General features: G+C 37.0%; 1 protein-coding gene across 3 annotated transcripts in view; it reads right to left on the reverse strand.

Moving 5' to 3' along the window:
* Window positions 1-1,697: 1,697 nt before the first annotated feature.
* DCLK1 (doublecortin like kinase 1) overlaps window positions 1,698-26,408 on the reverse strand; it is a 229,762-nt gene continuing 205,051 nt past the window's right edge. For 2 of the 3 annotated variants that reach the window (XM_068182011.1, XM_068182013.1), the window contains 2 exons: window positions 20,811-20,924; window positions 1,698-6,610 (listed from right to left, as the gene is read on the reverse strand). In XM_068182011.1, coding sequence (XP_068038112.1) covers window positions 6,446-6,610; window positions 20,811-20,924 — 279 coding nt within the window. In that variant the 3' untranslated portion in view covers window positions 1,698-6,445. Of the gene's footprint in view, window positions 6,611-15,202; window positions 15,277-20,810; window positions 20,925-26,408 lie in introns of all 3 variants that reach the window. The other variant, XM_068182012.1, reaches the window with a different exon arrangement.

The raw sequence follows: 26,408 nt of genomic DNA on the forward strand, positions 1-26,408 counted from the left end.
TCCCCTCTCCACCCACTTAGGTAGGGAGAATACTTCTGGACATGACTGAGCACTGTGGTTTATCACCCAAGTTGATCACTAAGAGAAAGATTAGGAAGACATCTCCATTACAGGTGGATCAATCCACAAATTCTTTATTTCATGGAGGTTTGTGTCCCTTCCTTTGGCCCCTGTTGCAGAAAACTTCAGGCAACATGAAACCTCAATATAGCAACTCAGTTTTTACTGAAGCCATTTGGCATGGGCTATCCAAGTATATATGCAAACAAATACAAAATGCATAGACATCACTTTTTAAAAGCTGTCATTTCCTAAAAGGACCCAGTGAAGTAAAATTGCTATTAAAAACAATTAATTTGCAGCCATTTTTTAAACACCTAATTTCCCCACTAGCCTGTATGCAACACTACTTCAAACAGCTACACATGGTCTCATTTAGTGAATATATGAGGAAAAGGTTTGCATTATGTTTGCTAAAAGGACTAGGATTTCAATTCCATCTGCTGTTGGGTGTGTTTGATTTGTGTATTAATTATGCCTGTTTGTAGCTGTAAATTTGCTCCAGATTAGTAGGTGATTGGTTCCACGCATGGATTCACTACACTGCATGGCTCCCTTGCACTTTTATAGTTTTCAAATGGTTCCACACTCATGCTTTTTAAACTGCTTTTGATACCTATCTTATTCAGTGTGAGCTTTCAACTCTCTCTTATTCGGACAATTTTTTTTCCCCTTAAGAGAAAACATGTCCTTTTGATTCTTCTCTTCCCGGACCCCTTTCACTGGTGTATTGTCAGCTTTGTCCATGGTGCTACTATAAAACACAAGAAAAAACTGCTTCTTTTCCCAGTCTTACAGGGAAATTCAGCACATGCATATTTAGCATTTTCTACATGGAATGACTTAAACTAATGGGTTTAGGAATTACATGAGCACTCAGCAGGGCATATACATACCCGTTACTGTGCAAACTTTAAATGCTTGTCACGTCAAAAAAAACTTCCACATGTGGAACATTTTGCTCTTGATCACTGAGTTTTCCTCCTGGTTTTCAAAATGTCCAAAAGTTCTGAGCTGTCACCTTTGTAGTTAAGACCTGTGAGATATGCTTAAGAACGTGACACATCTGAAATGAGCTGCATAAAAACTGCCTTTTTGTCTACAAATGTTTGTGTACACTTAGAAAATAAATGTTGAAGAGGTCAAGCTGATTTCTCTCATATTTTAGGAAAAGAACCGCTCTGAGCTGAAAAATTGTATGCCAAGTTATGGCCTGAAGCAAATTTTTACAATCAAATTAAAAACCTTTGAGACTAAGAGTTTATAATGGAAATACTAACACAGCCTTAACCATGGCAGCACTAGCAGGCACTGCAATAATATTAGGAAAGCTCTCCCTGCCCACAATCTAAACTAAATAAAAAAGATGCCATTTTCCAACATATACCCCAGGCTAGCAAATAACAATGATTTAATGTACTTGCCCTGTGGTAATATAGTACCACTGCAAACCTCTGAGCCAATTTTTCTTTTCTTTTCTTTATTTTTTCTTTTCAAACATATATGCCCCATAGGGAAAGGACTGCAATTTAGCTCTTATTTCTGGATATATCACTTTCATTTCAACAATTCTTGAAAGCCTTCCTGCTGTCACATGCTACTGTATGCGAGCACCCAACTGAATAAAGACCCACCAGGCTTTTTCAGGAGTTTATTCACAGGTTTGGCTTTGCTTATTGTAGTATGCACCACATTTAAATTAGATGAGGGCTACTGTAAAGCAATAACATCGTCAATGACTGGAATCTCACTTTCCCCTCTAACAGTCTGAAGCAAATTAATGTATTGGTTGTTCATTAACAAGTAAACAGTTTTTGCTACAATGTTAAGGAAAAAAGAATGTGTTCATTAATATGAACAATCTTCATCTACAAAGATGATTTACACAATGCATGTTATGAGATAGCTTTCCCCTAACTAGTACACTACCAAACTGAAAAGCTTACTCTTAGGACTTTCTTGAAATTACAATATTGTTTGTTTACCAATAAGAAAGACAGTCTCAGTCACCTATGCCACCATTGTAAGCTCTATAATAAATACTTAAAAAAAGAGAGATTTCTGGAATCACTTGTGGAATTAATAAAATTGGTAACTACAGACTTACACTGCATCAATGATACATATTATTCCTGTGATAACTTGAGCTAAAAATAAGATTAATTTGGTTATAGAAATTCCTTAAACAACAACACTTAAATTATTTCAAACTTGATTTTTTTCAAGAATTTTCTGAAAAAATGAGCAAACACTGGCTAAAAAAGCAAAGCAGTTTGGATACACCAATGTAATCAGCATGCCTAGTGCTTTTCTGTTAACCCTCTGAGTAGAACCATAGTATTCTGGATTTTTTGTACATTAATGCTGTGAAAATTATAACTTACAGAAATACCAATTTATATGCCATGACTTAATAAATCATGTTCTAAATATATTTGGGCTAGGCATCTCATCTCATGAGTGATTAATCCATCCTAGAATTTTAATTATCTGTTAGAGAAACCAGTCTCTAGCACCTATATGGGAAGCTTAGATTATTGCCCTACATTAGATGCTTAACTCTTAAGACAGATACATCTAGATGAGACAATTCCCAGCTCACTAACTTTTAGCTAATCCTGTGCTATCCAGTACTACATTTTCACATCAAAGTTTGCTTACTGCATGTAAGCTCACTAGAATATCCCACTTAGGTTAGAGTCCACGTTATCCACGCTTATATTTAATTGAGAGGAATTAAGCTGGAAGTGACCCTGTTCTACTTTCCTGCTAATACTAAGATCAGGCTGCCAGGCATCTCCAGAGACCAAACATGAGATGACCTGAGCCACCCTTCGGAAGTGCTCGTCTCCATCTCCTTGGTGATAGATGGTGCCTACCACAACTGCCATCCATCTCTGCTAACTAAAACAATTGTTGTCACATTTAGCAGCAATACCAGCCAATGATTCAAAAGGGAAGTGAAAGAAGTCAGAAGGAATGGTGTGTACTACAGTAAAATGACCACAGTGTGCTCTCCCAGATTTTCACATTAGAAATAGTCTACTATGCTTGATTTATTTTTTTAATTGGTGTTTCAAATATTTATAGGGCCACATATTTTGTCTTCACTTACCCCCAAGAATTCAGAGGTTAGACTAAAGAAAATGACAGTCACTGCCAAACAAGCCTAAATCATTATAAATTCCATGAAACCATAAATATATATACATATATATGGATATATTAAAATATATATCTATGGGTATATGGCTATATTTTAAATCATCATGGATATATTTTAAATCATCATTGGAAACTCTTTTGAATCAGTTAAAATATTCAGATACCTTTCCTTGAAACCTAATATAGGATATCAGCAATTTGAAACCCAGTCTCTCACAAACCTAAAAATAACTTAAAGAAATATTTTTATGGTTATGTTCATAAAACATGAACCAACAATCAGAAACATAAGATGTTGGGGATGAGTAGGATTTTCAGGATCTAGGATTATTTTTACATATATTTTAAGTAATACAAGATGGTCTAAGATGAAGGAGCCAAACATCTTATTTTAATGATAACCCTGTATTCCAAAGCAAAGAAAATATGATAGGAAAATCCCAGATGGGTTTTTGAATAATATTTCTCATGCATAAGGTGAAACATATTTTTTTTCTTCTGACTTCCCTCTCTAATTAAGAAGAATGAACACTGGCCTTTGCTTTAGGACTGCCAAATTTTCACAATAGTCAAGGAGCATGTGGTATTAATGGACACTTTTTTATTACCACATGTATGTCTTACATTTACATAGCTGAGCTATATCTCTTCTAAAAGGAAGGCTGTGATAAAATCTGGAAAGGTCAGTGATGGTCAAACTTGCGCCAGATTCTGACCTACTGTAAATTAGGGTAGGTAAGTGGCAAGGAAGGCTTTATCTTGACTGAGGTTTTGATCCTATGGAAAAAAAAAATCCTTGTCCCATCCAAAAGTTATTAATGTACAACCATTAAGACGACAGTGGTTGTTTCTTATCTACTGAGCATCTTCTCTCCACAATGAGTTGAGGGTTGGATGGTTATAGTGAAGGATCTGACACATAGATACAAACCTTTCCCAAACCTAAAATATGAGAACATTTGTATGGTAGTTCCTTTGTCCCCTCACCTCCTGCCCCAATGCAGCTCTCTTATTTGCTTCACTTGCGTTAAAATGTTGTTACTCAGGTTCCAGACAGAGTAACTGAGGCCATACACAGGCCTTCTGCCCATGGACATGCATTCAGAGATCAGTCTCCTGATGGTTTAGATGACTTTCTAGTAAACTCAAAATCTGAAGTTGGTGTCTGATGTAAGCTTCTACCAGCAGTTCCTTCTACAGTTGATGGAATGAGACCAAGAGGTTAATCAAAACATGAGTCCTGTCTAAAATGTGCGCCCACGTCAGGTGAGATGAACCAAACCTGGAATGCTCATCTCTCTCCAGTAAGTCTGGAGAACTAGTTTCTACTAAATATCTCACTTCTAGATCATCAATATCATATGGATTAAAATATATATATATTAAATACTTATACCACTTCTGTGAAGATCCACAAGATTCAATTCCTGTGTTTAAAGTCTTCAGAGCTTTCGATATATAAATTTTCATGTCTGAGGCAGTGAAAGATGCACTTTGTAGGATGGAGAACAGAATTCCAATGTTTCTTGAACTACAGTTCAACTGATACTTCCACCTAGAAGTGCAAAGAGCTTTATACTAGCCCCACTGGCTGCAGGTATACATTGGCTGCCACAACTGCTCATAGGGACAGTGAACAAACACCACTCAGAATGGGAATGATACTGTGGGCAACTTGCCCTGTTCCTAAAAATTTATTTATACTTCCCGGAAAGCTGAGAATATCTGCATGTCGTTTTGGGTAGTATATTGATACTTCTGGCTGTATACCAGGAAAGAAAAAGGAAAGAAGAAAGAATAAAGGCAAGATAAAGGGCAAAGATGGAGGGAGAGAGAGAGAAAGAGAGAGAGAAGAAACCACATGTGACTTTTAAAAAACACTGTGAGAAAACTTTAACTTTAAAGGAGGAAAACTTCCATCTTATATGAGCAATAAGAGAAACTATAAATTTCACAATGTTTTTTATTTTAGAACATGATTTTGAAAGTTGTTTCTTTCATCCAAGTGAAATTCTGAGCCATTTTTTTTTCATATTATTACATCTGAAGCAAAAGTCTACACACTGTAGTATTTCTGTGGAAGCCAACTTTATGATAATTGTCAAATAAAAAGCTATAATGTTGTCTTGAGGTTTTAACAAACCAGTAATATATATATATATATACTCTGTGTAAATGCTCATTTTATTAAATATTACAAATAAAACTGGTGAATCACTTTTAGTTTCTCCATTCTAAAGACAAAACTTCTGCTCATTCTGTTTAGGCTTTACATATTTATTAAATGACTTGTATTTTCCCCGATTTAGAAGTACTCTAGCTATTTAAAGGGTAATGCTCATCAGTGTTAATCTTTTTAAATGGCTCTGCCGGAATAACCAGATCATATCGAGGGGATGCCTGTACATTCCTGAATGTGATGCAAAGGAACCAGGAACTTCTCAACTAGATCATTACATACTATTACATACTATCACATACTATGGCAGAATGGGTCCTCAAGCAATTTCCCAGAACTTGACGTTATCATTAGCAGCAAACTATATGGAAACAATCTTTTGTGGCCATCATCATGTCACCTTCTGTAAACCATGAGAATGACCTAAACTGAATTTCCCATTTAGCTCTGCATCATATCCTCCAATAACAGACACTCCGTGCGGAAATACAATGCAGGTTTGGAACGAGCTGCTGCAGAAGATACCATTTGTTTAATTTTATTTAAATTTTTAAGCCTATATTTATAATTCCTAAGCAATAGTACATTTTATATATTTTTGGCCAGAAACAGGCAAGGAACTTCAGGATACTATAAAAGATATGTGCGTATAAAAGCAAAAAAGCCAGAATAAAACCCTAATATGGGTTGTCAAGATTTAAGGTGATCATTTACTCAGAGGGTTAACATGTGCTAAAATTACATACTGCAGTTCCTAGCTCCACTGATGAAAACATTCACTGCTTCTATCTTTAAATAAAAAAGCAAAATAGCCTTAACCCTTTGAGGATCTTATTAGCAGCAAGTTGCAATCTAAACAGAGAACAAGTATTTCAATCAATTAGTAAATTATTCTTACAAAGACTCTATGAGCATCCTTTTGTGTTCCACCATCCCAGCTTTTATTGCTGGATAGATCAGCTGTATTCACTCCACATAGGCCTGAAGCAGTTTCAGGGTCTCAAAGGGTTAAAGCCAAGGCTTTTGAGAAAAAGTGTTTTATTAAAAGGGTGAGTTAGGTGAGCGAACAGTCTCGGAGGAACTTGGTGAATAGTCTTCCGATTCGGAGTTGAGTTCGGGTGGAGCTTGCTGAGCCTTATAACGTCCCCTCACATCCTGGTAGCGTCTTCGTCGGAAAACCTGCCTCTCCTTATCAAGAGCGGTGGTCTGGCAGGGGCATAAAATAAGAATAAATGAAATTAGGCTGTGTGTGAAACGCAAAGATAATGAAAACCATGAGGTTTTATGTGGCCTGTGAATACCAGGGATAATAAATGTTCAGACCAAATTAAGCCTGCTCTGTCTCAGTCAGGTCTGAAAGGTTGAGCCCACAACACAGCTAAACGCTTTAAAAAGTGCATTTCCCAAACCTTAAGAGGTAGCGTGACATCATCAAGCAGATACAGTACCATATATATATGGATGCCATATGTTCTACTTCTGGATGTTATTAATTTGATCCTTTAACAGGATCAAATTTCAAGCCAAATACCAAGTGACCTTCCCCCCATCCTTCTCAAAGTATAAATCTGTTTCTACAGGCAAGGCAGAGATGTACACTTGTCTTTGATTTGACCTAATGAAGGCTGATACACACTCACCCGTGTTCAAGTCAGTGCAATCAGCTAACAAAGATGGATTGTGATGAAGTTGTCAGACAAGAGAGAAAAACAAACACCGAAGGGAGCTAGCCCAGCTCCTTGACACATCATGCCGCTCAATGGATGTTCTTAGGGAGAACGCTGAAGAGCTCTGATGGAAAGACCTGTTTAGCCTGACCACACTGTCTCTTCCTGTTAACCAAGGTCTACTGAATTCAATACTCTGCTAATTTTATCCATGCCTAGCTAAGGTATCTAGGAATGGGAAAGAGCAATATTTACTTGATGGGCATTAATTTTTGATCGTTCTGCCATTATTGAGAATGCAATTCTTAATAAGATGGTTGTAACTTCTAGCCACATTCTTTCTTCTGATTTTCTGGCACATTTATGAGGTGAAACTTCAACCCAAGTAAGGGTAGCCCTAGTCTGACTATCAGTTTCAAGCACAGGACTGGGTTTTGCTGTCTTCTTGATTATGAGACTTTAGACTGTAGTCTCTGACATCACTGTAATATTGTAAGTTCAACAGGATGGCCTTGATTCAGCAAGAGCACTTTGATACATGGTTAGCTGCTTCTGAAGCAGGGCTGCCCCCTTAAATCCCAACCCATGACTGTTTTGGAAAAAGCAAAATAGGAAAAGGCAGGTGACCAGTAAGATGACATATAAAATGCAACCAAGTATCTGATCATAGCACTGGAAGCAAAGATAACTTTGAGAACTAAATAGGTGTCACTCATAAGGCTTGTAAAATTTGTCCCTATAATGAAAAGGTCTATTTAAAGGAATACAGACAAAAGGTTACTCTGCTTCAAAGGATTTATGGTGTTCTCTTAAGATATGCATGACTGATTTCTCTAGAAAATTTACCAGCTACAGTGAGAGCCTCATAGGAGAGCAGAGATGTAATTATAGTCAACATATTTTTGAGACTAAAATGAAAACTAAATCCATCATACTGGTAGAGAATAGCATTATAGCAATCCATGCTTTCAAATAATGCAACCAGCATTCAATAATGGTGTAACAAAGACAGAAAAATGGACAGGAGTACAGAACTACTATAGCAAATGGATTTAGTTAGACTATATTGCTGAACAATTATTTTTGTGTCTAGAAACCATATAGCACTATTTTAAAAGGGTAAAGTGATCCACTTTGATAAATTCATCCCTATATTTTAAAAAATAATTGCTACAAAATCCAACAATTTGCATCTGCTGATTTTTTTTGTTTACTGCTATTTTTTGGTTAAGAGCTCTAATTAGTATTTTCAATGCCTTCTATGTTTCTTAGTCTTGAACCAATTCAGTTTTTGATTATTTTTAATGTGAAACAGAAGAATACCTAGATCTTTTACACACAGTGAATATACTGCTTACAGTATGTAATTTTGTGTGAAAATTGAAAAGAATGGCATATATTACCGCTCTATAAAATACAGATTTCCATTTAAAGGATATTTTTTTATGCTTACAGGAAATAAGCATTTATTTAAAGTTTAAACCACATCACATCATCCTGTGGTAACAGATACTCTCCCCTGAGAAATTTAAACATTTCTTGTTGAATACATAAAAATATTTGCATTAAATTGAGAATTTATTTTTAAAACCTACTATATGGGAATGGCAAATGTATATGTAAAATCTGAAGGTATTTAAATTTAGATAACTGACACATAAGGGAATGTATAAGAAAATTGGGGTTTTAGGATATTGCTTTTTATAAAGAACAAAGATAAGTAGGTACCAGAACATCCTTTCAACGATGTCTGTAAAAATAAACCCTAAGATATTATATTTCTATGATTGTTGGGAAAGCTTTAGAAACTCTTCTTTAAATCTATGTGTTTAAATATACATAAAAGCACTCCTTCAATAATGAAAGATATTAAGCAAAAACCCCATGACGGTCTCACCTAAACTAGCACCTTATGCTGCTGTAGTTTGTAAGGCCAAATACTTCTGGCTTCCCAACCTTTCAGAAACTTCCTGAGATATTTTGTTACTTTCTTTACATTTTTATCCAGTGTTTGCCTTGGATTTGATCTAATCAGTCTTTGTAAAGACATATTTCTAGAGTCCTGGGCATTATTGTGCTTTCTCTCCTGGGCTGAGAGACATCCAGAGCCTTTCTCACCCAAAGAGCTTATAGAATAAAAGGTTAGAAAGCTACAGAGAGTCAAAGAGGTCAGTATTTATCTAGTGAGAGCAAAAATACTCAGGTCATATTCTAATGTTTGGTGTTTACCATGTCAAAACTCTGAAATCGGGTACTTCTGGCCAGAGGGTGCTCAGGCCCTATAGAACTTGCAAGAAAAGGCTTATTTTGCCCAATGTTCCAATGACATTTGACACTTCCAGTGTGTAATACACTGCTGATGGTATTGTGGCTCTGCATTCTGCAAAAATGCTATTTTTCATTTAATGATGTCGCGGTTACTTTTTACCTCAAAGGAATTTCAAAATATGCTAGATCTATCCTTTGGAACACAGAGAAGATGGTAAGATAGATACATAAGAGTATTAACTGTGTGTGTTTTGTAAGTGTGATTTTCACCTACTGTACTATCTTATGCACATGGACATATTCCAAAAATCAGATTTTTCATCATTATTGATGTTTTTATAACAAAGGCCTCTTATACACATTGCCTTGGTTTAACAGATGCGTTCTTTCACCTGCTGTTCATCTGGGTGGTTTGCTGGTGCATGAACCAGTCCATTATTGATTTCCAGGGAATTTCTACTTGAAGCAACTCTTTCGATAAATAATAGGAGGATCTGAAGTACACTTATGCTTCACAGGGCTGCAAATCCCAGATTTTCATTATCACATTTTGACATTTTATTTTTCCCAGCTCTAGGTTATAGACTGAGAGCTTGAAAACTATATGAGAGTAATGGCAACAAAAATGTAAAGATAGCATTCTTATTTAAGATATGCAGCTGCCCTCCTGCAATCCATATGAGAAAATGTAGAGCTTCTTATCCAGCAGAAGATAAGTGGATTGCCTCTAATAATTTGGTCGCGATGGGTCTGAAGGACTTCATTAAGAACTAATGTATTTTGCACCAACATTTAGCAATCCTGACACCCAGTACCAGGTGGTTAACAAGCCATTTTTGGAAAGGTATTTAATTTGTAGTAACAGAGCATTATTTTAAAATCATTGTTTCTGTCATTGACATATTAAGGTGTAGTTAGCATTTTTCCAAGATTTTACCTTAAAGAGTGTCTTCATCCTGATTTCTACTAACTTGAAGTTACAGGACTCATGATCGATGCAAATCTATTTTTTATCTTGGAAAATACTGCATTGTGTATTTATGAACAGATTTTCAAAACTACAACCACTTTGATATACGTGGTGGATTTGCAATGGGAAGAGCCTTATTTCAGCTGTGGGCTGATATTTTCTGTCAGGTCAGTAATTACTGGATTAAAGTAACTGAATTTTATGGAAGTGAGCGGTGACTGTTATTCTTTTCACTTGCCTTAATTTACTGCTGGCCACCAAATATAGATATATATTAGTTTCATTAATAAAAGAACATTAATGTGCATTTTGCCTCCTAGTCCATACATTATTCATACCAGCCAGGAGACTAAACTGAGGATGCAGCTGTTCATGCATTAATCTAAGAAACCCTTCCCTTCGCTCGCTTTTATTCTGCAGGAGCACACTTGCAATTTGTTAGCAATTTTCATGAAGCTTTGTTTAGCGTGTGGAATTAGATGAATCTACGTATTGAAACACTGGTATTTTTTCTTCCAGTACATTCTTTTATATCCACAGTTTTAGACACACATTTAAATGCTCACACCTAGATAAGTTTATCTTATTTCCTTAAACTTCTGGCTAGTGACCTTTATACATTGACAGGTTTCCTTGCTGTAAAAATTACCATTAAACATTGCTTGTGGCATGAGGCAGGCAGCCCTTCAGTCTCATCTTTTTTTAAAAATTTCTTTTCCATGGGTTTCTCAGGATATATATATATATATTTTATATATACACTATATATATTTTTTATATATATATATATATATAGGTATATATGTGTGTATATATATATATAAGTGTGATTGATTCATGAATCAAGACACTTTTTTGAGAGTATTTCGAATTTAGCAATGCACCTCAGTCCAGGAGCAAGACACTTATGGTATTTTTAGTCCCTCAGGCACAAGGTATAACTACGTCAAGTTACACGGTGATTTGGAGACGAGCAAATGACCACATCGAAGGGACAAATTAATCGAGTGGATTTGAACCCAGACCTCCAAATATAAAAGCCTGATGCTTTAGCACACCATGTAACTTCCAGCATGAAATTTAGCTAAAATGAAAGTAAAAAAAGGAAACCAAATCAATTTGATATATGCTTTGTGCTGTATTGGTAAGTGAACACAAAGACAAGTATTCTATATACATAACTGTTGAATTCATATTGGTGTATTTAAGTTTGTGTTTACTCTTTGACATCCCCCTTTTTAGAGACACGATTCCTCAGCTGGTTTCAATTATATGTGGAAGAGAGTTAGTGCCAAGTTGTTTGCATGAGTGAATTTTATTTATATTTGTAAACCAGTTGTGGGTTTTTTACTCAAAGATTGGGAGAAGATATTTTAAATTATTTTAGGTATCTGCCTGTATTTACCAATATTCAGTTTACAGAGGGTTTTATGTTATTAAAAATGGCACTTTACAGATAGCAAGCCTGATTCCCAGCTTCCTTGTCCCATCACCAAGATGTCTGGCTGTAACTTTTGACTTGAAAGTGTGTTGTATCCACTTGGGACAGGTGTAAGTAACTCAACAGATGCAAAGTAAAGTGAACTAGGAACTAAACACAGAGGATGGAATTATGGGTTTTCAAATGAACTATTTAGATATATTTTTAACTGTGAGAGTGAGAACTGTATTTTAAAAATCTAGTATTTATGAATTTAATATTGACTAGATTGATAATTTTGTTAAGCATCCAATGTACCTTATATCCTTACTATTGTCATTATATAGATAGATCATTAATGACTTTTCCATACACTTCCTGGATCTTATTTTGCCCATTTTGCTTTTCTAGTATGTCTTGGATATATAGAAAATAACACACCCTAATGTTCTACCCTAATATACATACACATACTGACATTTTCTACTAATATTCTGTTGGATGCAACCACTCTGGTGCTCCTTTCATATTCTGTATCAACCCAATCTACAGGGTTTAAACTGGGACCTCCAAGACTTGTCCCCTACTGATGCTGCTTTGGCTTTTACTGCACCTCTGATTGCAGGGCTGATGTTCCAACAACAACTGGTGGATTGTTTTTAAAACATGTGTTAGTCTGGGGTCCAAATGATTTGGGCCCTGTGTTTTCCCAGGTCCTCATATTCAAAGAACTGTGAAAGATTTTCCAAGTTCATGGCAGCTACAATAACTCCTGCTGTATCTAAAAAAAATCATGTCACTTCTGCATGTATTATCGCACTGAAAGGGAATAAAAGAAGATGCAGAATATGCTCAGAAAAATTAGGATTTTGAAGGACTTTGAAAACAGAAATCTTTTAGGCAGAGAAAGGACAAGGTTTTCTGGTTGTTGAAGGAGGAAATACTGCAATTTTGAAAGTATTTCAGAAGACTTCTAGAAACTACAGATAAAAATGAAAAGAGGACTACAGAAGAAATGAGTAGTTTAACACTAACAAAGAGAGCATTACATTTTCCTTGAGACATGGTTTTCATTTTTTTCTGTAGTTGTGAATTCAGATTAATTTTCCTGTGCCTGTGATAAATTATTTGTTTTATAGACATGAATTGATGAACCTTTTCATATGCTTTGCATCTGCGCTACTAAAAACTAAACACTTACTACATCAGAATGGTTTTATTTAGATGAAAAGGTTGGTCATGACAAGAGCTGCATGTTTCTGGGAGATGAGAGAGGCCCAAACACACAGCAGTGTTTGGTTCACTCGCAGAGGATTTCCTAATTAAGCATCCACGCCTAGGAGCCCTAATCTCCCAATTTGCCTTTCCACACTAGGTGCACAGTTTAGAAAACCCTAATTATAAACATTGTTGTTACTGCCCCCAGCTGGAAAACAGAGCAGTTTATGTATGAATAAGAGAGATTATCGTCCATCTGCTCCAGTCCATTATTCAAGGATGTGTCATTTTGCATGCTGATGGCAGCCATTGCTAGTGCTTTAGTCAAATGACCTGCTTTTTTTAATAGCCTTATTTATTTACCAAGTTGCAGACTTAAGAGCCTTTCCCTCTACCTCTTCAAAATGCATATAGCTTGTTTCAAAACTGGGGCTATGCAGTTAAACTGAGTCAAGGCCAATCTGAGGAGATGTTCACTTTTCTCACAGGTTCCTGTTTCTGGCGATCTGCTCCCCCTGAAGCAGGGGTTTTAAAAGATCCAAATATTGTGTATAGCAAATGGAAAGACTTTCATTGCTTGACTTTTTTTTTAAATGTAAAAAAAAAAAAAAAGTAAATCAGAGAAAGAGTGTAAACTGATCATGGATAGCAATTAACCTCCAGAAAGATAAATAAACTCATGCAATCTTCCCCACCATTTTACAGACCAGGCATTAAATTTGCAACTGTTCGTCAAAGTTCTGCTTGACAGAAAATGCCATCTTTCCTTCTTCAGCAGAAAATTCCTCTAATACTATCAAACCCACAGTCACCTAAAGCTGGGCACTCCATTCCCCCTTCTCCGAAACCAAGGAGCACAAAGAAGGAGGCCAAGTGACAAGACAGTTCAGTCAGTCACAGTGGGCTTGTAGCCACCACCACAAGTGCGATGGGGTGGAATTAGATGAATTACAGGTACTGCTGCACACTCCAGCACTCGGAGTGAGAGTCTTTCTCGATTTTTGCTAGCCAGCGTTCAACTCATGAATAGGATTGACTTTTCAACTTTTTGCCGGAAAAATAGGCTTATTTTTGGGTTTGGGTTTGTTTTGTTTTTCTTTCCCCAGAACATCCATATCAGAAACTACTTAGTGTGCACTCAGGGAACTGTTAGGTTTTATGGAAAGCGTGCTGCAGCCCAATCCATGCACTTGGTGAAATGATCCAGGGTGGGAATTTTACTTTACTGGAAACACTCACAGTGACCATCTCTGCTGTTTTTCTAAGGTGGTTACTTTGCTGAGATTTTACAAACCCCTCACAGACAAGTTCTTAAATGCCATGTTAGAAAACAGAGGCCTTATAGCAAACTTATAAAAATTTCTCCAGCTATCAAAATGCAGGTCTTGTGAGTAATAAGGAAAAAGACAGCAAGTAACCACTTGATGGAAATTCCAGCCCTCTGGATTTACTGAGGAGGTGTGTGGGCCTCTTGTGGGCTATCAGACCTGGAACCCTCCTTGCCCCCACTCCAGAATAAGCCCCTCCCACCCAGAGCCCCATTTTATCATACATATCATTTTCCAGCTAACAACAACCCTGGCACAGTTACACAATGAAGAAAAATATATTCAAGAGACTCATGCAATATTAAAAAAAATCAAAATAAATAGTTATCAGAAGGGTTTTAAAAAGAAAAGAGAAGGAATGCATTGTTAGAAACACAAGCTTACCAGCACATACAATGCATTGTATTTCAGTGAACTTGGGAGAGTTTCTATGCCCACGTTATGCAAATGCATTGTTCAATCTAAGGTAAGGATTGTGTTTAGTGGGTTTAAAATGACAGTATATAGCTCCACATCTTGCATGGAAAAAAGAGGAAAATATATGCTGAGAGCCTGTTGCTGCTCCGTGTGTTTTGAAACAGGAGCACAGGGGAAGCAGATGCCTTAACAAGCAGAAGGGAGGGGGAGGGTGCGTACTTCAGCATATCTGTAGATTTTCTATATACACTGTCCTTTTAACTATAGGGGAGATCGATACTGAGCATGTGCGATGAAGAGAAAGCTGGCAATGTGGGTGTGCGGGATGGGTGAAGAAAGGGAATGAGGGGGTGTGGCATCTCAATCAAGATTAAAACGAAACTGATAAAGCAGCATATGGACCGGATAACAAATCAAAAAGCATGTTTATCCACTGAAGGAACTGGTTAATGGAGACTGCCAGCACGTTGCCATGGAAACACTGACTGTTGGCGCTGCACCATCTCATACCTTATCCAATACATTCCTGGTTGTTGGTAGTAGTCCAAAGACCCTGATCTCTTGATGGTAAACCCGTGGTCCAGCTGAGCAGAGAGAAATGGGGCAACTCAGTGGATCGACATTAGGCTAGAGAATTCAGACTCCAGAGCAAGCTGTTCCTTATTTAGTGCATATTTACTGTTTTCACTTTCACTCTCATCTACCATCCTAAAGCTATGTACCGCAGAAGAAAAAGAAAAAAAAAAAGTAAAGAAATAAAAGAAAAAGATACTAATCCTAGATTTGGTCTTGCCAAATTAGAGGCCGATTTATTCAAACTAAAATGGAGTTTGCAAATCCGTTAGTTAATGCATAATGCATTCATTTAAAAGTCTGAAATATCTCGTTACCTCCAAAGACAGTAGTGCCCTTTTAAGTTGCACATACCAGTAATATAATATTATCTTTTGCAATTAAATGGAGAAGTTCAATAATAATAATTTTAAAAAAATAAATGCAGTGCAACCATCACAAGGAGCAGGCTAGACAGACTACACAAGGCTTAAATTAGACTGCTTCATAATCATGGAATGTGTAAAGATGAAAAGAATCAGGTTTTGATACCCCATCAATCATGGTAATTCACTTCTAAAAATGCGTTAACCTTGGAGAGTAAGACTACTCAGAGCCATGAATAACATTGTTTATCATTTCAGCTTACACCTCATGCTCAAAAAGATAACAGTACAAAACTATTTGGTTTAAAATTGCACCAATTAAAGTCAAAATGGAAATGAACTTAACATTGTGTCCAGGAAATTGTGCTGGTGATATTAATTAAAGAATACAGATCTTTCAAGTTTAGTTTATCATTAGCAAAATCATGTGCATAAGAACAAAGAAAATGTGTTCTTTTCCCTAAGCCTTCTGTGCTGCACTAACAGACTGTGGAAACATAATTTAGCTGAATTACATAACATTTTGGGGGAAAAAATCTTGACAGAGACACTCTAACTGCTCTAAAACTGTTGCAATGATTTTCAGATTTTGCTCTATGAAGGGAAAAGGCCATTTTGGGCTTCAGTAAGAGTGTGGCATATATTTCCAATACTGATGACAGTTTCTAATTCTGAATTCAGAATAGCAGTTCAACACATTTCCAGGTACCAACCACTTCAAGGGGAGTTAGGAACTAACTGCAAATTTAACTTTTTCTTGATGACTCCTCTGCAAGTGTAGAATTTAATAATTTATTCTTTTTTGTTAAAACAATGCCTCTTCCATCTTATTTAGAATTACTTAAATTATGTTTCCTGTTTAAAACCATGTACCTAGAGTTAAATTTGTGTTGGCTTAACTACACTGGTCTGCTATTGCCATCTACTGGCTTCCTTGTATGCTGCACATAAAACACACAAAAGGAATATTTTCCTAAAAAGCAGATAAAAAATATTGCTCTAAAATCGAATAGCCAAAAATTTATTCAGAGAAAATGGGGACAGTCACTCCCTAACAAGATCTGAAATAGTTTCGGTGGTGTGGAAATCCTGCCATGAGAAACCCAACTACAGAAAATGACCCCAGGACAACACAGACAATAGATGTGAAAGGATAGCCGAGACACAGGTTCAGCTTTAAGACTTTAAGCAAAACTTACAGTCTAGGCTTGGCTTCTCCTCCACACCACCCAAGAAATCCCATGTCTAAAAATTCCACTTGGCATGGGTAATTTTTATTTTAAAATCGGCAGAATGCACGGCAATGATCCACATGCTGCCTCCCCACTGCCAGGGTCCCCAACCCACGACCCTGTAAGCAGAAGAGAGCTGCACCAACTTCCTAATCAGCTTTTCTCTTTTTCTGTTCTACTTGTTTACTCTGCATCTCCAGCTGGAGTTTACTCCCATTGCCAAGAGAGAGACCTCATACAACCTTAACATCAGATTAGCATTAGTCTTTTTCTCTGTCCTAACAATGGCAAAAGTACAAGCACCAAAGTGATGACATACAGGCTGATTTAACACTTCAGACAAGGACATGTATTAAACGATGCTTGATTCATACAAGGAATTACAGCACACCTTTGGATTGCAGAAGCACGCTTAAAAATGATTTGCGCTCTTAGTCGCTCTAGCCACTGCCACTGAAGCCTAAAGGGTACAGCCACAAAGGTACTGCTTTGTGGCCAAACCAAAATAAATGGAATTGACAACCTTGAAGAATTGAAGAATAAAATCTACCCCCAAATTTTAAAAAGGCTAGTTAATATAAGCCTGCTTTTACATTTTTACTGCAGTACCTTTTATAAACACCATCACAGAACTAAAGAATACTGCTCCTATTGAAAAGCTGTATGAGAAACATGATCCTGCAAATGTTTTGGCACATGTTTAACAGTAATACGGCCATTCTGACACAGACTGAAGGGCACTAGCCCAAACGGTCTCCCACAGAGACCAGTAGTCAATGCCTGTGACAAGAGTTTAAGAACAGGGCAAGTAAAGTGATATTTCTCCTACATAGTCTCTCATCAGCAAGCAGTGGTTTTTAGGGACTTGCTAATTCTCTTGCTGTTTTAAAAGCTGGCTCTCTAATTAAAATTTTGCTGGCAAAGCTATGTTGGTTCAGGGGAATTTTTTCCCAGCTGACATAGTTACTCTGGCAGAGCTTTTAATGATGTATTATTGCATCAACAGTAAAGTCTCTTTGCTTGTATAGTTAATTTTGTTTGAGAAATTATTCTACTACATCAGCAAAGGAACTGCTTTGCAAGGCATGCACATGTTCATTAGGGTAGTTTGTCCAAACTGATGAATCCTTTCAAATGTGGACAAACTTGAAGTCTGGACACATGCACAAGAAGTAGGATGTCTCTGCCTTGGATAGACAAGACAACTTTTCTGAGATTGCCACATCAATAAAGCAGACATAAGCCTGAACCAAAGGAATCAATGCAATTTGGACCTCACTGAAGAAAGCAGCAGCCACAGAAGTTGTATGCAATACACATGTAGCTTCAAACTTCCTTTCAGTCAAGCTGACCAGAGACACACATCTTTAGGAACTTAATTTTCATATTATAGTTTTAATTGGTGCATATGGTAAATACTCCTTGAGATCTTTGAGGTGTGTTACTTTTTACCACTGGAGAAAAAAGGCATATAATATCATATCATACCACTGTGAGGACAAACTAAGAACTAAATACGACATATTAGCGAGCTCTGTACATAAACAGGGTTATAATATTCAAAATAATGATAATATTTATCTTTCATACTATTAAGCTATAGAAATATAAGCACATATTAACACATTTTCACAAACACAGACACAGATGTGTAATATAATATACAGATGGCAACTCTATATATTATATACACAAGCACTCTCTCAAAAAGTATGTAAACATACAGGCAGGCACAAACCCCCAGTATTTTTATAGCAATAGGATTTAATTAATAGGATTTAATTTTAGCTTATTCGAGATTTCATAGTTAAAAGGAGATTCCCAAACATAAAACCCTGGAGACATGCATGTCAAATGTATATTAAATAGACTACCAAATGCAGAAACAACATTTAAAGACATTGCTGTTTTGCTTTTGGCTTTCTTTTACATATTAAATTATTTTTGTAGAAAATGAAACGAATTTATTCATAAAATGGAAAATATCTAGCATTCTGAAACGTTACCAAAACACTAAAGAGGTCTATACTTCCCCATCTCTTCCCATAATCAATTAATTATGTAAAAGTATTCTAAACATTTCTACTTTATAGGCCAAGTTGCAGGATCAGTCGTGTCAGGATATGAAGTTGGCCCACAGAGATGATCACTAAAAATAATCTGTTAAATTTCCAAACACTAAAAAATAAATAAATAAATAAAACTCATTAAGAATATAATTAATCATACACATTTTTTCCTGATGTTTTGCAGTGGACAGATTCACTACAGTGCCTTTTTCATTACTCAGGTGTTAAACTGCTGCAAACAATTCCTTGGCAAAGCAACTGGGGCAGATAAAAGAAAGAGGAGGGCAGGGAAATTAAAAACATAAAGGAGGCAACGGATGGATGAGGACAGAGGCATCATTTCTTGCTTTTAAGCTTTCAAGTCATTAGCATGGAGGGTCTGAGCAGTAATTCTCATGGACAAGCGTGCTGGCAGTCCATTCAATAGGAACACGGTTTCAGCTAGTCTATAAAGAACATACCTGCAGTTCAGATGAGCAATGGGTATGTGATGTTTTAGTTGTGGGAGAGTTGCTGCAGTATTATTGCTTAAAAATGAAAATAAATAAATGCTGACTATGTTAGCTGATGACTGAAAAATCTAGGAAAAGCATGAGGAACAACTTGCTTCCATGTTAAGGACATTCAGGGTAGGAAAGAGTAAAGAAAAAATATGAGAGAGGCACAGTTTGAAATGTTAAGTACTTATACCAAGTAACTTTGAGAGAGTATCCCTTTTGCTGCACAAGCACTTCACACCTGTGAGCCAGATTGCATGTGCTGAGCTGAATTTATTTCATGCTGATTTAACTCAACACTGGAGGGGCTGAGCTGAGAAACATGAAAGTGGAAACAGTACAAGAAAGTGTACATGTGCAGTCACACCACCTGCAATTTATGGAAGCTGGGAATGAACACTGAGTAATCTGATATGAGAATGGTTATGTTTAACATGTCACATTTTTAGTGACTCTGGAGTGTTCACATTACTATGAGTAATAAAGGAAAGCTTACAAACACAAGCAGATGTATCAAAAATGTGAAGGATGTGCATGTTACTATTCAATGGCATTAGTATGAATCATCTCTTCATATGCTGAATATATCCTGTGTCCATGTATATGTAATACACATGTTCATCTGTGAGGAAAAAATACAATTGTATGTGATGTATGCTCCACTAGGGATGCCATTGAAATCTCAGTAAAGCTTGGTCAAAATTTTGGCCAAGCTTTGGTTCAGACACTCTGACGTGTTCAAACCTAGAATGGCTCCACTGGAATTGCAATGTGACAAAAGGCAGCAAGAAGTTCCATTAAGTCTTTACCCCATTAAATACTTCTGCTGACAGGGAAAGCAGGTTGTGTGTGGCACTACAATAAAATGCTGCTGCCCAGCTAAATCTGAAGTGGCTAGACTCATGTTAACCATGAAGGCAGCAGTGAGGCATCACAGCTCTCTTTCATTCTTCAGAGAGGAGAGGCTTAGGCTGCCATACAGATTTTCAGTTAAATTCTGAAGAAATTTCCATTTTAAAGTGGCGCTGTCTTGCTACAGTCTCTGTGTGGCCTAAATCCATATAATGAGTCTGCCTCCAAGTAAAATGTCATGATCCCACAGTTCAAATTGTTGAATTTACGATGGAGCTAAGTCCACTGATATACTGGTAAAATGTGGAACTGTGTACTGTGTGTACACAGTAGGGCAGTTAAATAACAATGTGACTCACAAGGAGAATCAAAGGCAAAGTTGTGCAGGATACCAGTCTAACTCTGCTGATATTAATTAAATGCTACAATTATCTAAATATTAACCCTTTCTGGTTTCTTTTGGTGTCATAAACACGAAACTGTCTGGTGTGCACATAAATCTGTTTCATCTGTGTATTTCAGATGCTTACTGCTATGACAGAAACTCCAGCTGCTGTGCTGTTCGGCTTAGGGCCTGTGTTGAAATGCTTCTTTATCTTCCCAGCTACTGAGAGCTGATGTTCATTCTCTGGAAGGCCATCATCCTGCAGATAAATAAAGCAAAATAAAACTTCAGAGAGGAAAGATGAAAAAGGAAGGAACTGAGAGGTGATTCTGATAGGTCTCATCAATATAGAAAAGTTTACAAAATTTTTATATTAAAATCATGGTCTCCATCAATATATTTAAGGTACTTACAAGATGAACATATTATGGCACCAAGCAGTCTCTCTCTTCTTCTTTACCCAATATTTTCTTCTCAAATTTTAGGTAATTTTCATTAATAATAATTAAGCATTGCATTTTTCTTACCATTTCCTTTCATTAATTACCACTACGCAGTTATTTTTATGCCCATTGATATTTCAAAACATGAGGATTTCAGATGTGTTTAAGATTCTCTTTACTCATCACAGAAATTTAATGATAATGACCTCAAAAGTAAAAAGTATCCAAGATATTACAAAAACAAGAGGCTGGGCTGGGACATTCCTCCTTCCAGCTGAGACTTCAGAGCAAACCTGGATACCTGCACCCAGGGATGCTGGCATCCTCCATGCTGAGCAGAAGCCCTGACAGAAAGAATGGAGTTTGTGGTTTTGCACAACTCCACAGACTGAATTCAAGCCCAGGGAAAGAGTTTTTTTTACAAGTTGTAGAAAAGATCCTTATGCCTGAAAAACCTGCAAAAAGCCACTGCTCAGTGAGACTACCCCACTAGCAGCATATGCAGGATTTCAGGCAACAAATATGCAGAATACGTGAAATAGGAAACAAAATGTAAACCAGGCAAAATATACAGGGCCACATGCCATAGTCATCCCTAACTGGTGCTGCATGGTGTGTATAGGTATAAATAGCTGAAATAATTCTTAAACTCCACTTAGGCAAAATCCAAGCAGAATAAAGGCAAACAGGAAAGTATCAGAATAGTAAGAGATGACAGACAATTTTTTCTTTTATTTTTCAGCCATTATAAGTGCCCTTAAAGAGTTACAGAGCTGCTGCAGTAAATCATGAGTTCATTGAGCATATGGGAATTTTAGAGAGGTTGGTAGGGTTTGTTATTTATTTAGCTTGGGGAGTTTGTGTTTAGAGATCCCTTACTCACCCCTTAACAAAATGTCTCAGCTGGCAAAATATAGTCAAGTGCACACAGCTGCAAAACACAAAACAAAACAATACAACCCAGTAGCTGGTTATTGTCTATCACTGGGGAGTCCTGGCTCAGTGGTATATGACCCCTAAAAATAACCTGCTTCCCGTTGACCTTGCCTTTCCCAGAAGAAAGCTAGTCTGTAAAGCGAACGCCTCCTCACGAGAGGAGGGAAGAAAAATAAAATCATTCTCTTGGCTTTCTTGACATGAAAGTCTGCCAAGCGTTCATGTCATCTTGTCAGAAGACTAAATTACAGACAAGACAATAGTTACCAAGACTGCGGTCGTATTTAATTGGTGAAGCACCTCACCCACAGTTCCAGTTGCAACATGCCACAGACAGATAGTTTGGGCTCCAGCTCTTAGATTAAACACCTTCCAGGCCAATTTAAGATGCAGCATAGGGATATATCAGAATTCCTCTATTGTTACGAAGTTTTTATTACTATTGTTGGTGCCACCTGATGTTTAGTAGTTCTTTTTTTATTTAAATATGCTTTATAAACAAATCAATATATATTAAACTGGTTCCTAGAATGACTTCAGTACACAATAAGATAGCTATTCAGGGGGAGAGATGACAGCTGTTTAACTAAATACAAAACAAGCTGCTCTGCATTTTTGAAAGTCAAGAAGTGAAAAAAAAAATCAAATTGATCAGAATCATGAGGTAAAGTTGTAGAATTGGAGAACAGTGTAAACATTGCTGACAAGAATTTCATTGGGTTGCTGAAATGGGAAGGATGCCAAACCCTAAAGAGGTTAACTGTTCCTTTCTCCTATTTTAAGTCTTTGCTTTTGGTTAGGATCACAGAATTAATCACAAGATGTTTTTTAAAGGTGACCAGTGATTTTTGCTGCTCCATCTGGGAACTGTAAAGAGTCCTGAGCTTCAGAAGATGCTGACTGCTATTAGTCTGAAAGAAGAGCCCTCCTGTGCACACCTCAGAAGCTGAACAGTCAAAAGAGCTTGAAAAACTCTGGCCCAGAATTTGAGTTTTTGCACAGACAATATGAACTGCTTTGAATGGTAACATATTTTTGGTTTTTTTGGGGGGTGTTTTTGTTCGTTTGTTTGTTTTAATCAGCCTCTACAAAATACCTTTCATGGTCTATTTACAAGAATTCAAAATAAAAATCAATAAAAAAGAGGCACAAGGTCTTGGAGAAATTCCAGTAATTTATAAAAACTGGTTTCATATTTGCATTGTTCTCTGTGGCAGGAGACATTGCCACTCAAAGTAAGTGTTATAAAGATGTAATGAAGCTCAGGATTCCCAGACTCCCACTGCCCTGGAGCACTTAGATCCATTTCACAAGATGGTCACAAAAGCTTTACTTTCAAGGTCTAAAAGCGTCAGATGAATAGATCATTATACAAGTAACAGCAGGAAATTAGAGTAAATAGATGTGCTGGAAAAGCTTTTGGACACTGCCTCCTTTAAAGATTCTAAGGAAATTTTTTTGTGCAGTGTCCTGGGGTGTAACCAAAAGTAGTGCAGCTGCAAAATAAGGAATGTATTTAAAAATTAATTTTCTTACAAATGTTTAGCCTAATGATACTTATCACTTGGTTATTAATTTCTTTTGCACACAAATTTCCAAGGCAGACATAGTGAGGGAAAAATATAAAATCTCCAGGTTCTATAATTCTTTTTAGGCTGGCGTGTACCATCTTCCTCTTCTAGCAACAACACACATTTTATATTGATTATTTTAACAGAGAAGGATTTACAGAAAGCAAGCCATCCCTTTCAGCATTCACTGCTCAGTGATGTATTAGGAAACATTTACTACTTATACAAAGAGGAATGAGTTTGTCCTGTAACTTGTTTCAGGTTATTGATAACATCAAAGTTTAAAATGCCAGACCTCAAGCTTCCTGCCTCTTTTATAATTCTTTGCCTTTGCAAAAAAACTGAGCAGGTAAAGTAAAGATTTGGGGTCCCTGTAGGAGAAGTATAAACTAATAGATTTGTTTCCAGGTCTAAGTGTACAGCATAGGAGAGATGACTGCAAATAAACAAAATGGAGGGGGCAAAGAACTGCTGCTGAATTGCATTTATAATTCAAGATCTCCATCTGTGGCAGTGGCATGTAGCCAACATCTTTTCAGGTTTTTTTTTTAGAATTGAAAACAGCTGGGATATTATTCACATCGAAACTGCTTTACTGGTCTGACTCTGACCATAACAAGTTTTGCAGTTTCCAAGAGGATTCCAGATATTTTTATAGCAAAAATTTAAACTGAAATGAGGGTTTGCTCCTACTGAAACTGTCAAAGCACATTCCAGGAATCTCAGCAATTTACCAAGTAATCACATAATAAGCAGCTATAAAGTAGAATGGTTATTTACAATCTACAAAATGGTTTTATACAGTGTAAGCAGTTACAACACTTCTATCAAAGGTTTGATCAAAGAGAGAAAATGTTTCTTAAAATTGTCAAAGAAAACACATGCCTGCTTTTCAAGCCAGCTGTTCTATCTAGTATTTTAGCTGCAGCTTTAACACTCTGAATAGGTTCAAAACTGACACAAGGGAAGTGTTGTAGTGAGCTCTATCCCAGCTGAAACTGTCAGAGAAAGTAAACTCCAGCATTTGACACCATGGAAAAGTATTTAAGCAGGTTACTTGTGAAAATGGAGTGTAGGTGAAAATTCCATGTGCCATTTCTTCTCAGAAAGACAGTATACACATAAATGCTCAGGTAATTACAACACACGGATTGCAGAGCCTTATTTAAACAGGAATGAGTGCATTAATTCTCTGTCCTGAACCTGGGAAAATGAGGTCCAGGGAGGCTGTGTGACAGACTTACAGCTGATCCAAAGAGGGATGGCAGAGGCAGGTGTAGTTGGATCTGACACTGTACGTTCTGCCTCTCTGCATCAACAGGCTGCCCCTGCTAGCTTATCTACTGATACTGCCCAGACACACTTCAGGGAAGTGCCTTTTCTCATGGAACCATTTAAGCAGCTGTTTCAACTCAGCCATGTTTTTATTTCTTCCAATGTGAACTAGGATTGTAGTGCCATCTAGTTAATTTGATGCCCAATATTAAGTGCTTCCATGTGTGATGCCTTGAAATAGGAGCAATGTTTGGAATGTGTTAAAGCACTTTCCTGAACTAGTCCCAGTGCTAGACTTTTTCCTCCCAGAAAAAATATATGGAGGACATAAGAAAATTCAAAAGCAGTTTTGATCTGCATTATGAACTATCTCTAGTGTAATGATGCAGACAAAATACTGATTTGTTTCAGTTGTTAAAAGCAGCAGAAAAAAGGGAATTACAGAATTGCCATGGAATATTTGTTTCACTTACTTATAGACAGAACTGCTACAGGTTTTGATTGCAGAGAATCCTTACCAGCATAAAACTACAAGTGCAGCAGAGCTAGACCAAAGATGAATTGATCACTCCATGCTGTTTCTAATAGTACATCACAGTCACTCTTTAAGAAGTAGTATATTTAATGGAAGCAAGTAGATCTTGAACTTTCCCTGGTATATCCTCTAGTTCATGCCAACCAAGTACTTAAGAATTTTCTGAACCAAGAGTTCTATCCAGACCATTATATTTAATAAGCACCAATGGGATCATCCTCCAAAAATGTATTAAATTCTCTTTTGCATCCATTTATACCAGTTCTCTACACCACCTTCTGGCAAAGGGTTCCACATGTTATTGCACAGAAATTCAGGAATTTGTCAAGGTGCTTCAGTAACTAGAGCTCAGGTTTTTCTAGCAGAGCTCTGGAGTGTTAAAAGTCTTTATCCTCCAGCCCCTCTCCCCTACTATCCTCACCAGCAGGTACTACTGAGGGCAGGGAAGCAGATCCTCATGTCACTTGCACACAACCACCATTGGGTAACTGCCAAAGGGCTGCACCTCTTCTTTTTTACACATCACACTAAAATGACTTTCTAAAACACATAATGGCATAACAGTTAAAAAAAAGTAAGTATCTGGGGGGAGCATTACCATTTCAAATATATTTTTCAGAAAAAATGGAAGATTAGTGACCACTTCCTTAAGTGGTATAAGCAAGTGACATTTCAGTAATCTCAGCAGCAGTGTGCAGGCTGGCACTGCGGGTGACTTGGCCTCTCTGTGGCCTCTGATCAGTCACTTCCATCTCGTCCTCTTCAGCACTCCAGCAATCTCCACACGTTCTCCTCCCATGGAGACAGAGAGACCCCTCAATCACCGTAAGGCCTTATAAACTGTGACAGAACACTATGTCCAAGGATAGCCCCTGGCACCAAGGAAAAGAAATATTTCAGCTGCTTGAATGTCATCTTCAAAATGAAAAGATTTTCATCAGACATTGTCCCGGATCCTTGCACTCTTCATACACCACAGACAG

This window comes from Anomalospiza imberbis, chromosome 2 (genome assembly GCF_031753505.1).
Source record: "Anomalospiza imberbis isolate Cuckoo-Finch-1a 21T00152 chromosome 2, ASM3175350v1, whole genome shotgun sequence".
Classification (NCBI taxonomy): domain Eukaryota; kingdom Metazoa; phylum Chordata; class Aves; order Passeriformes; family Viduidae; genus Anomalospiza; species Anomalospiza imberbis.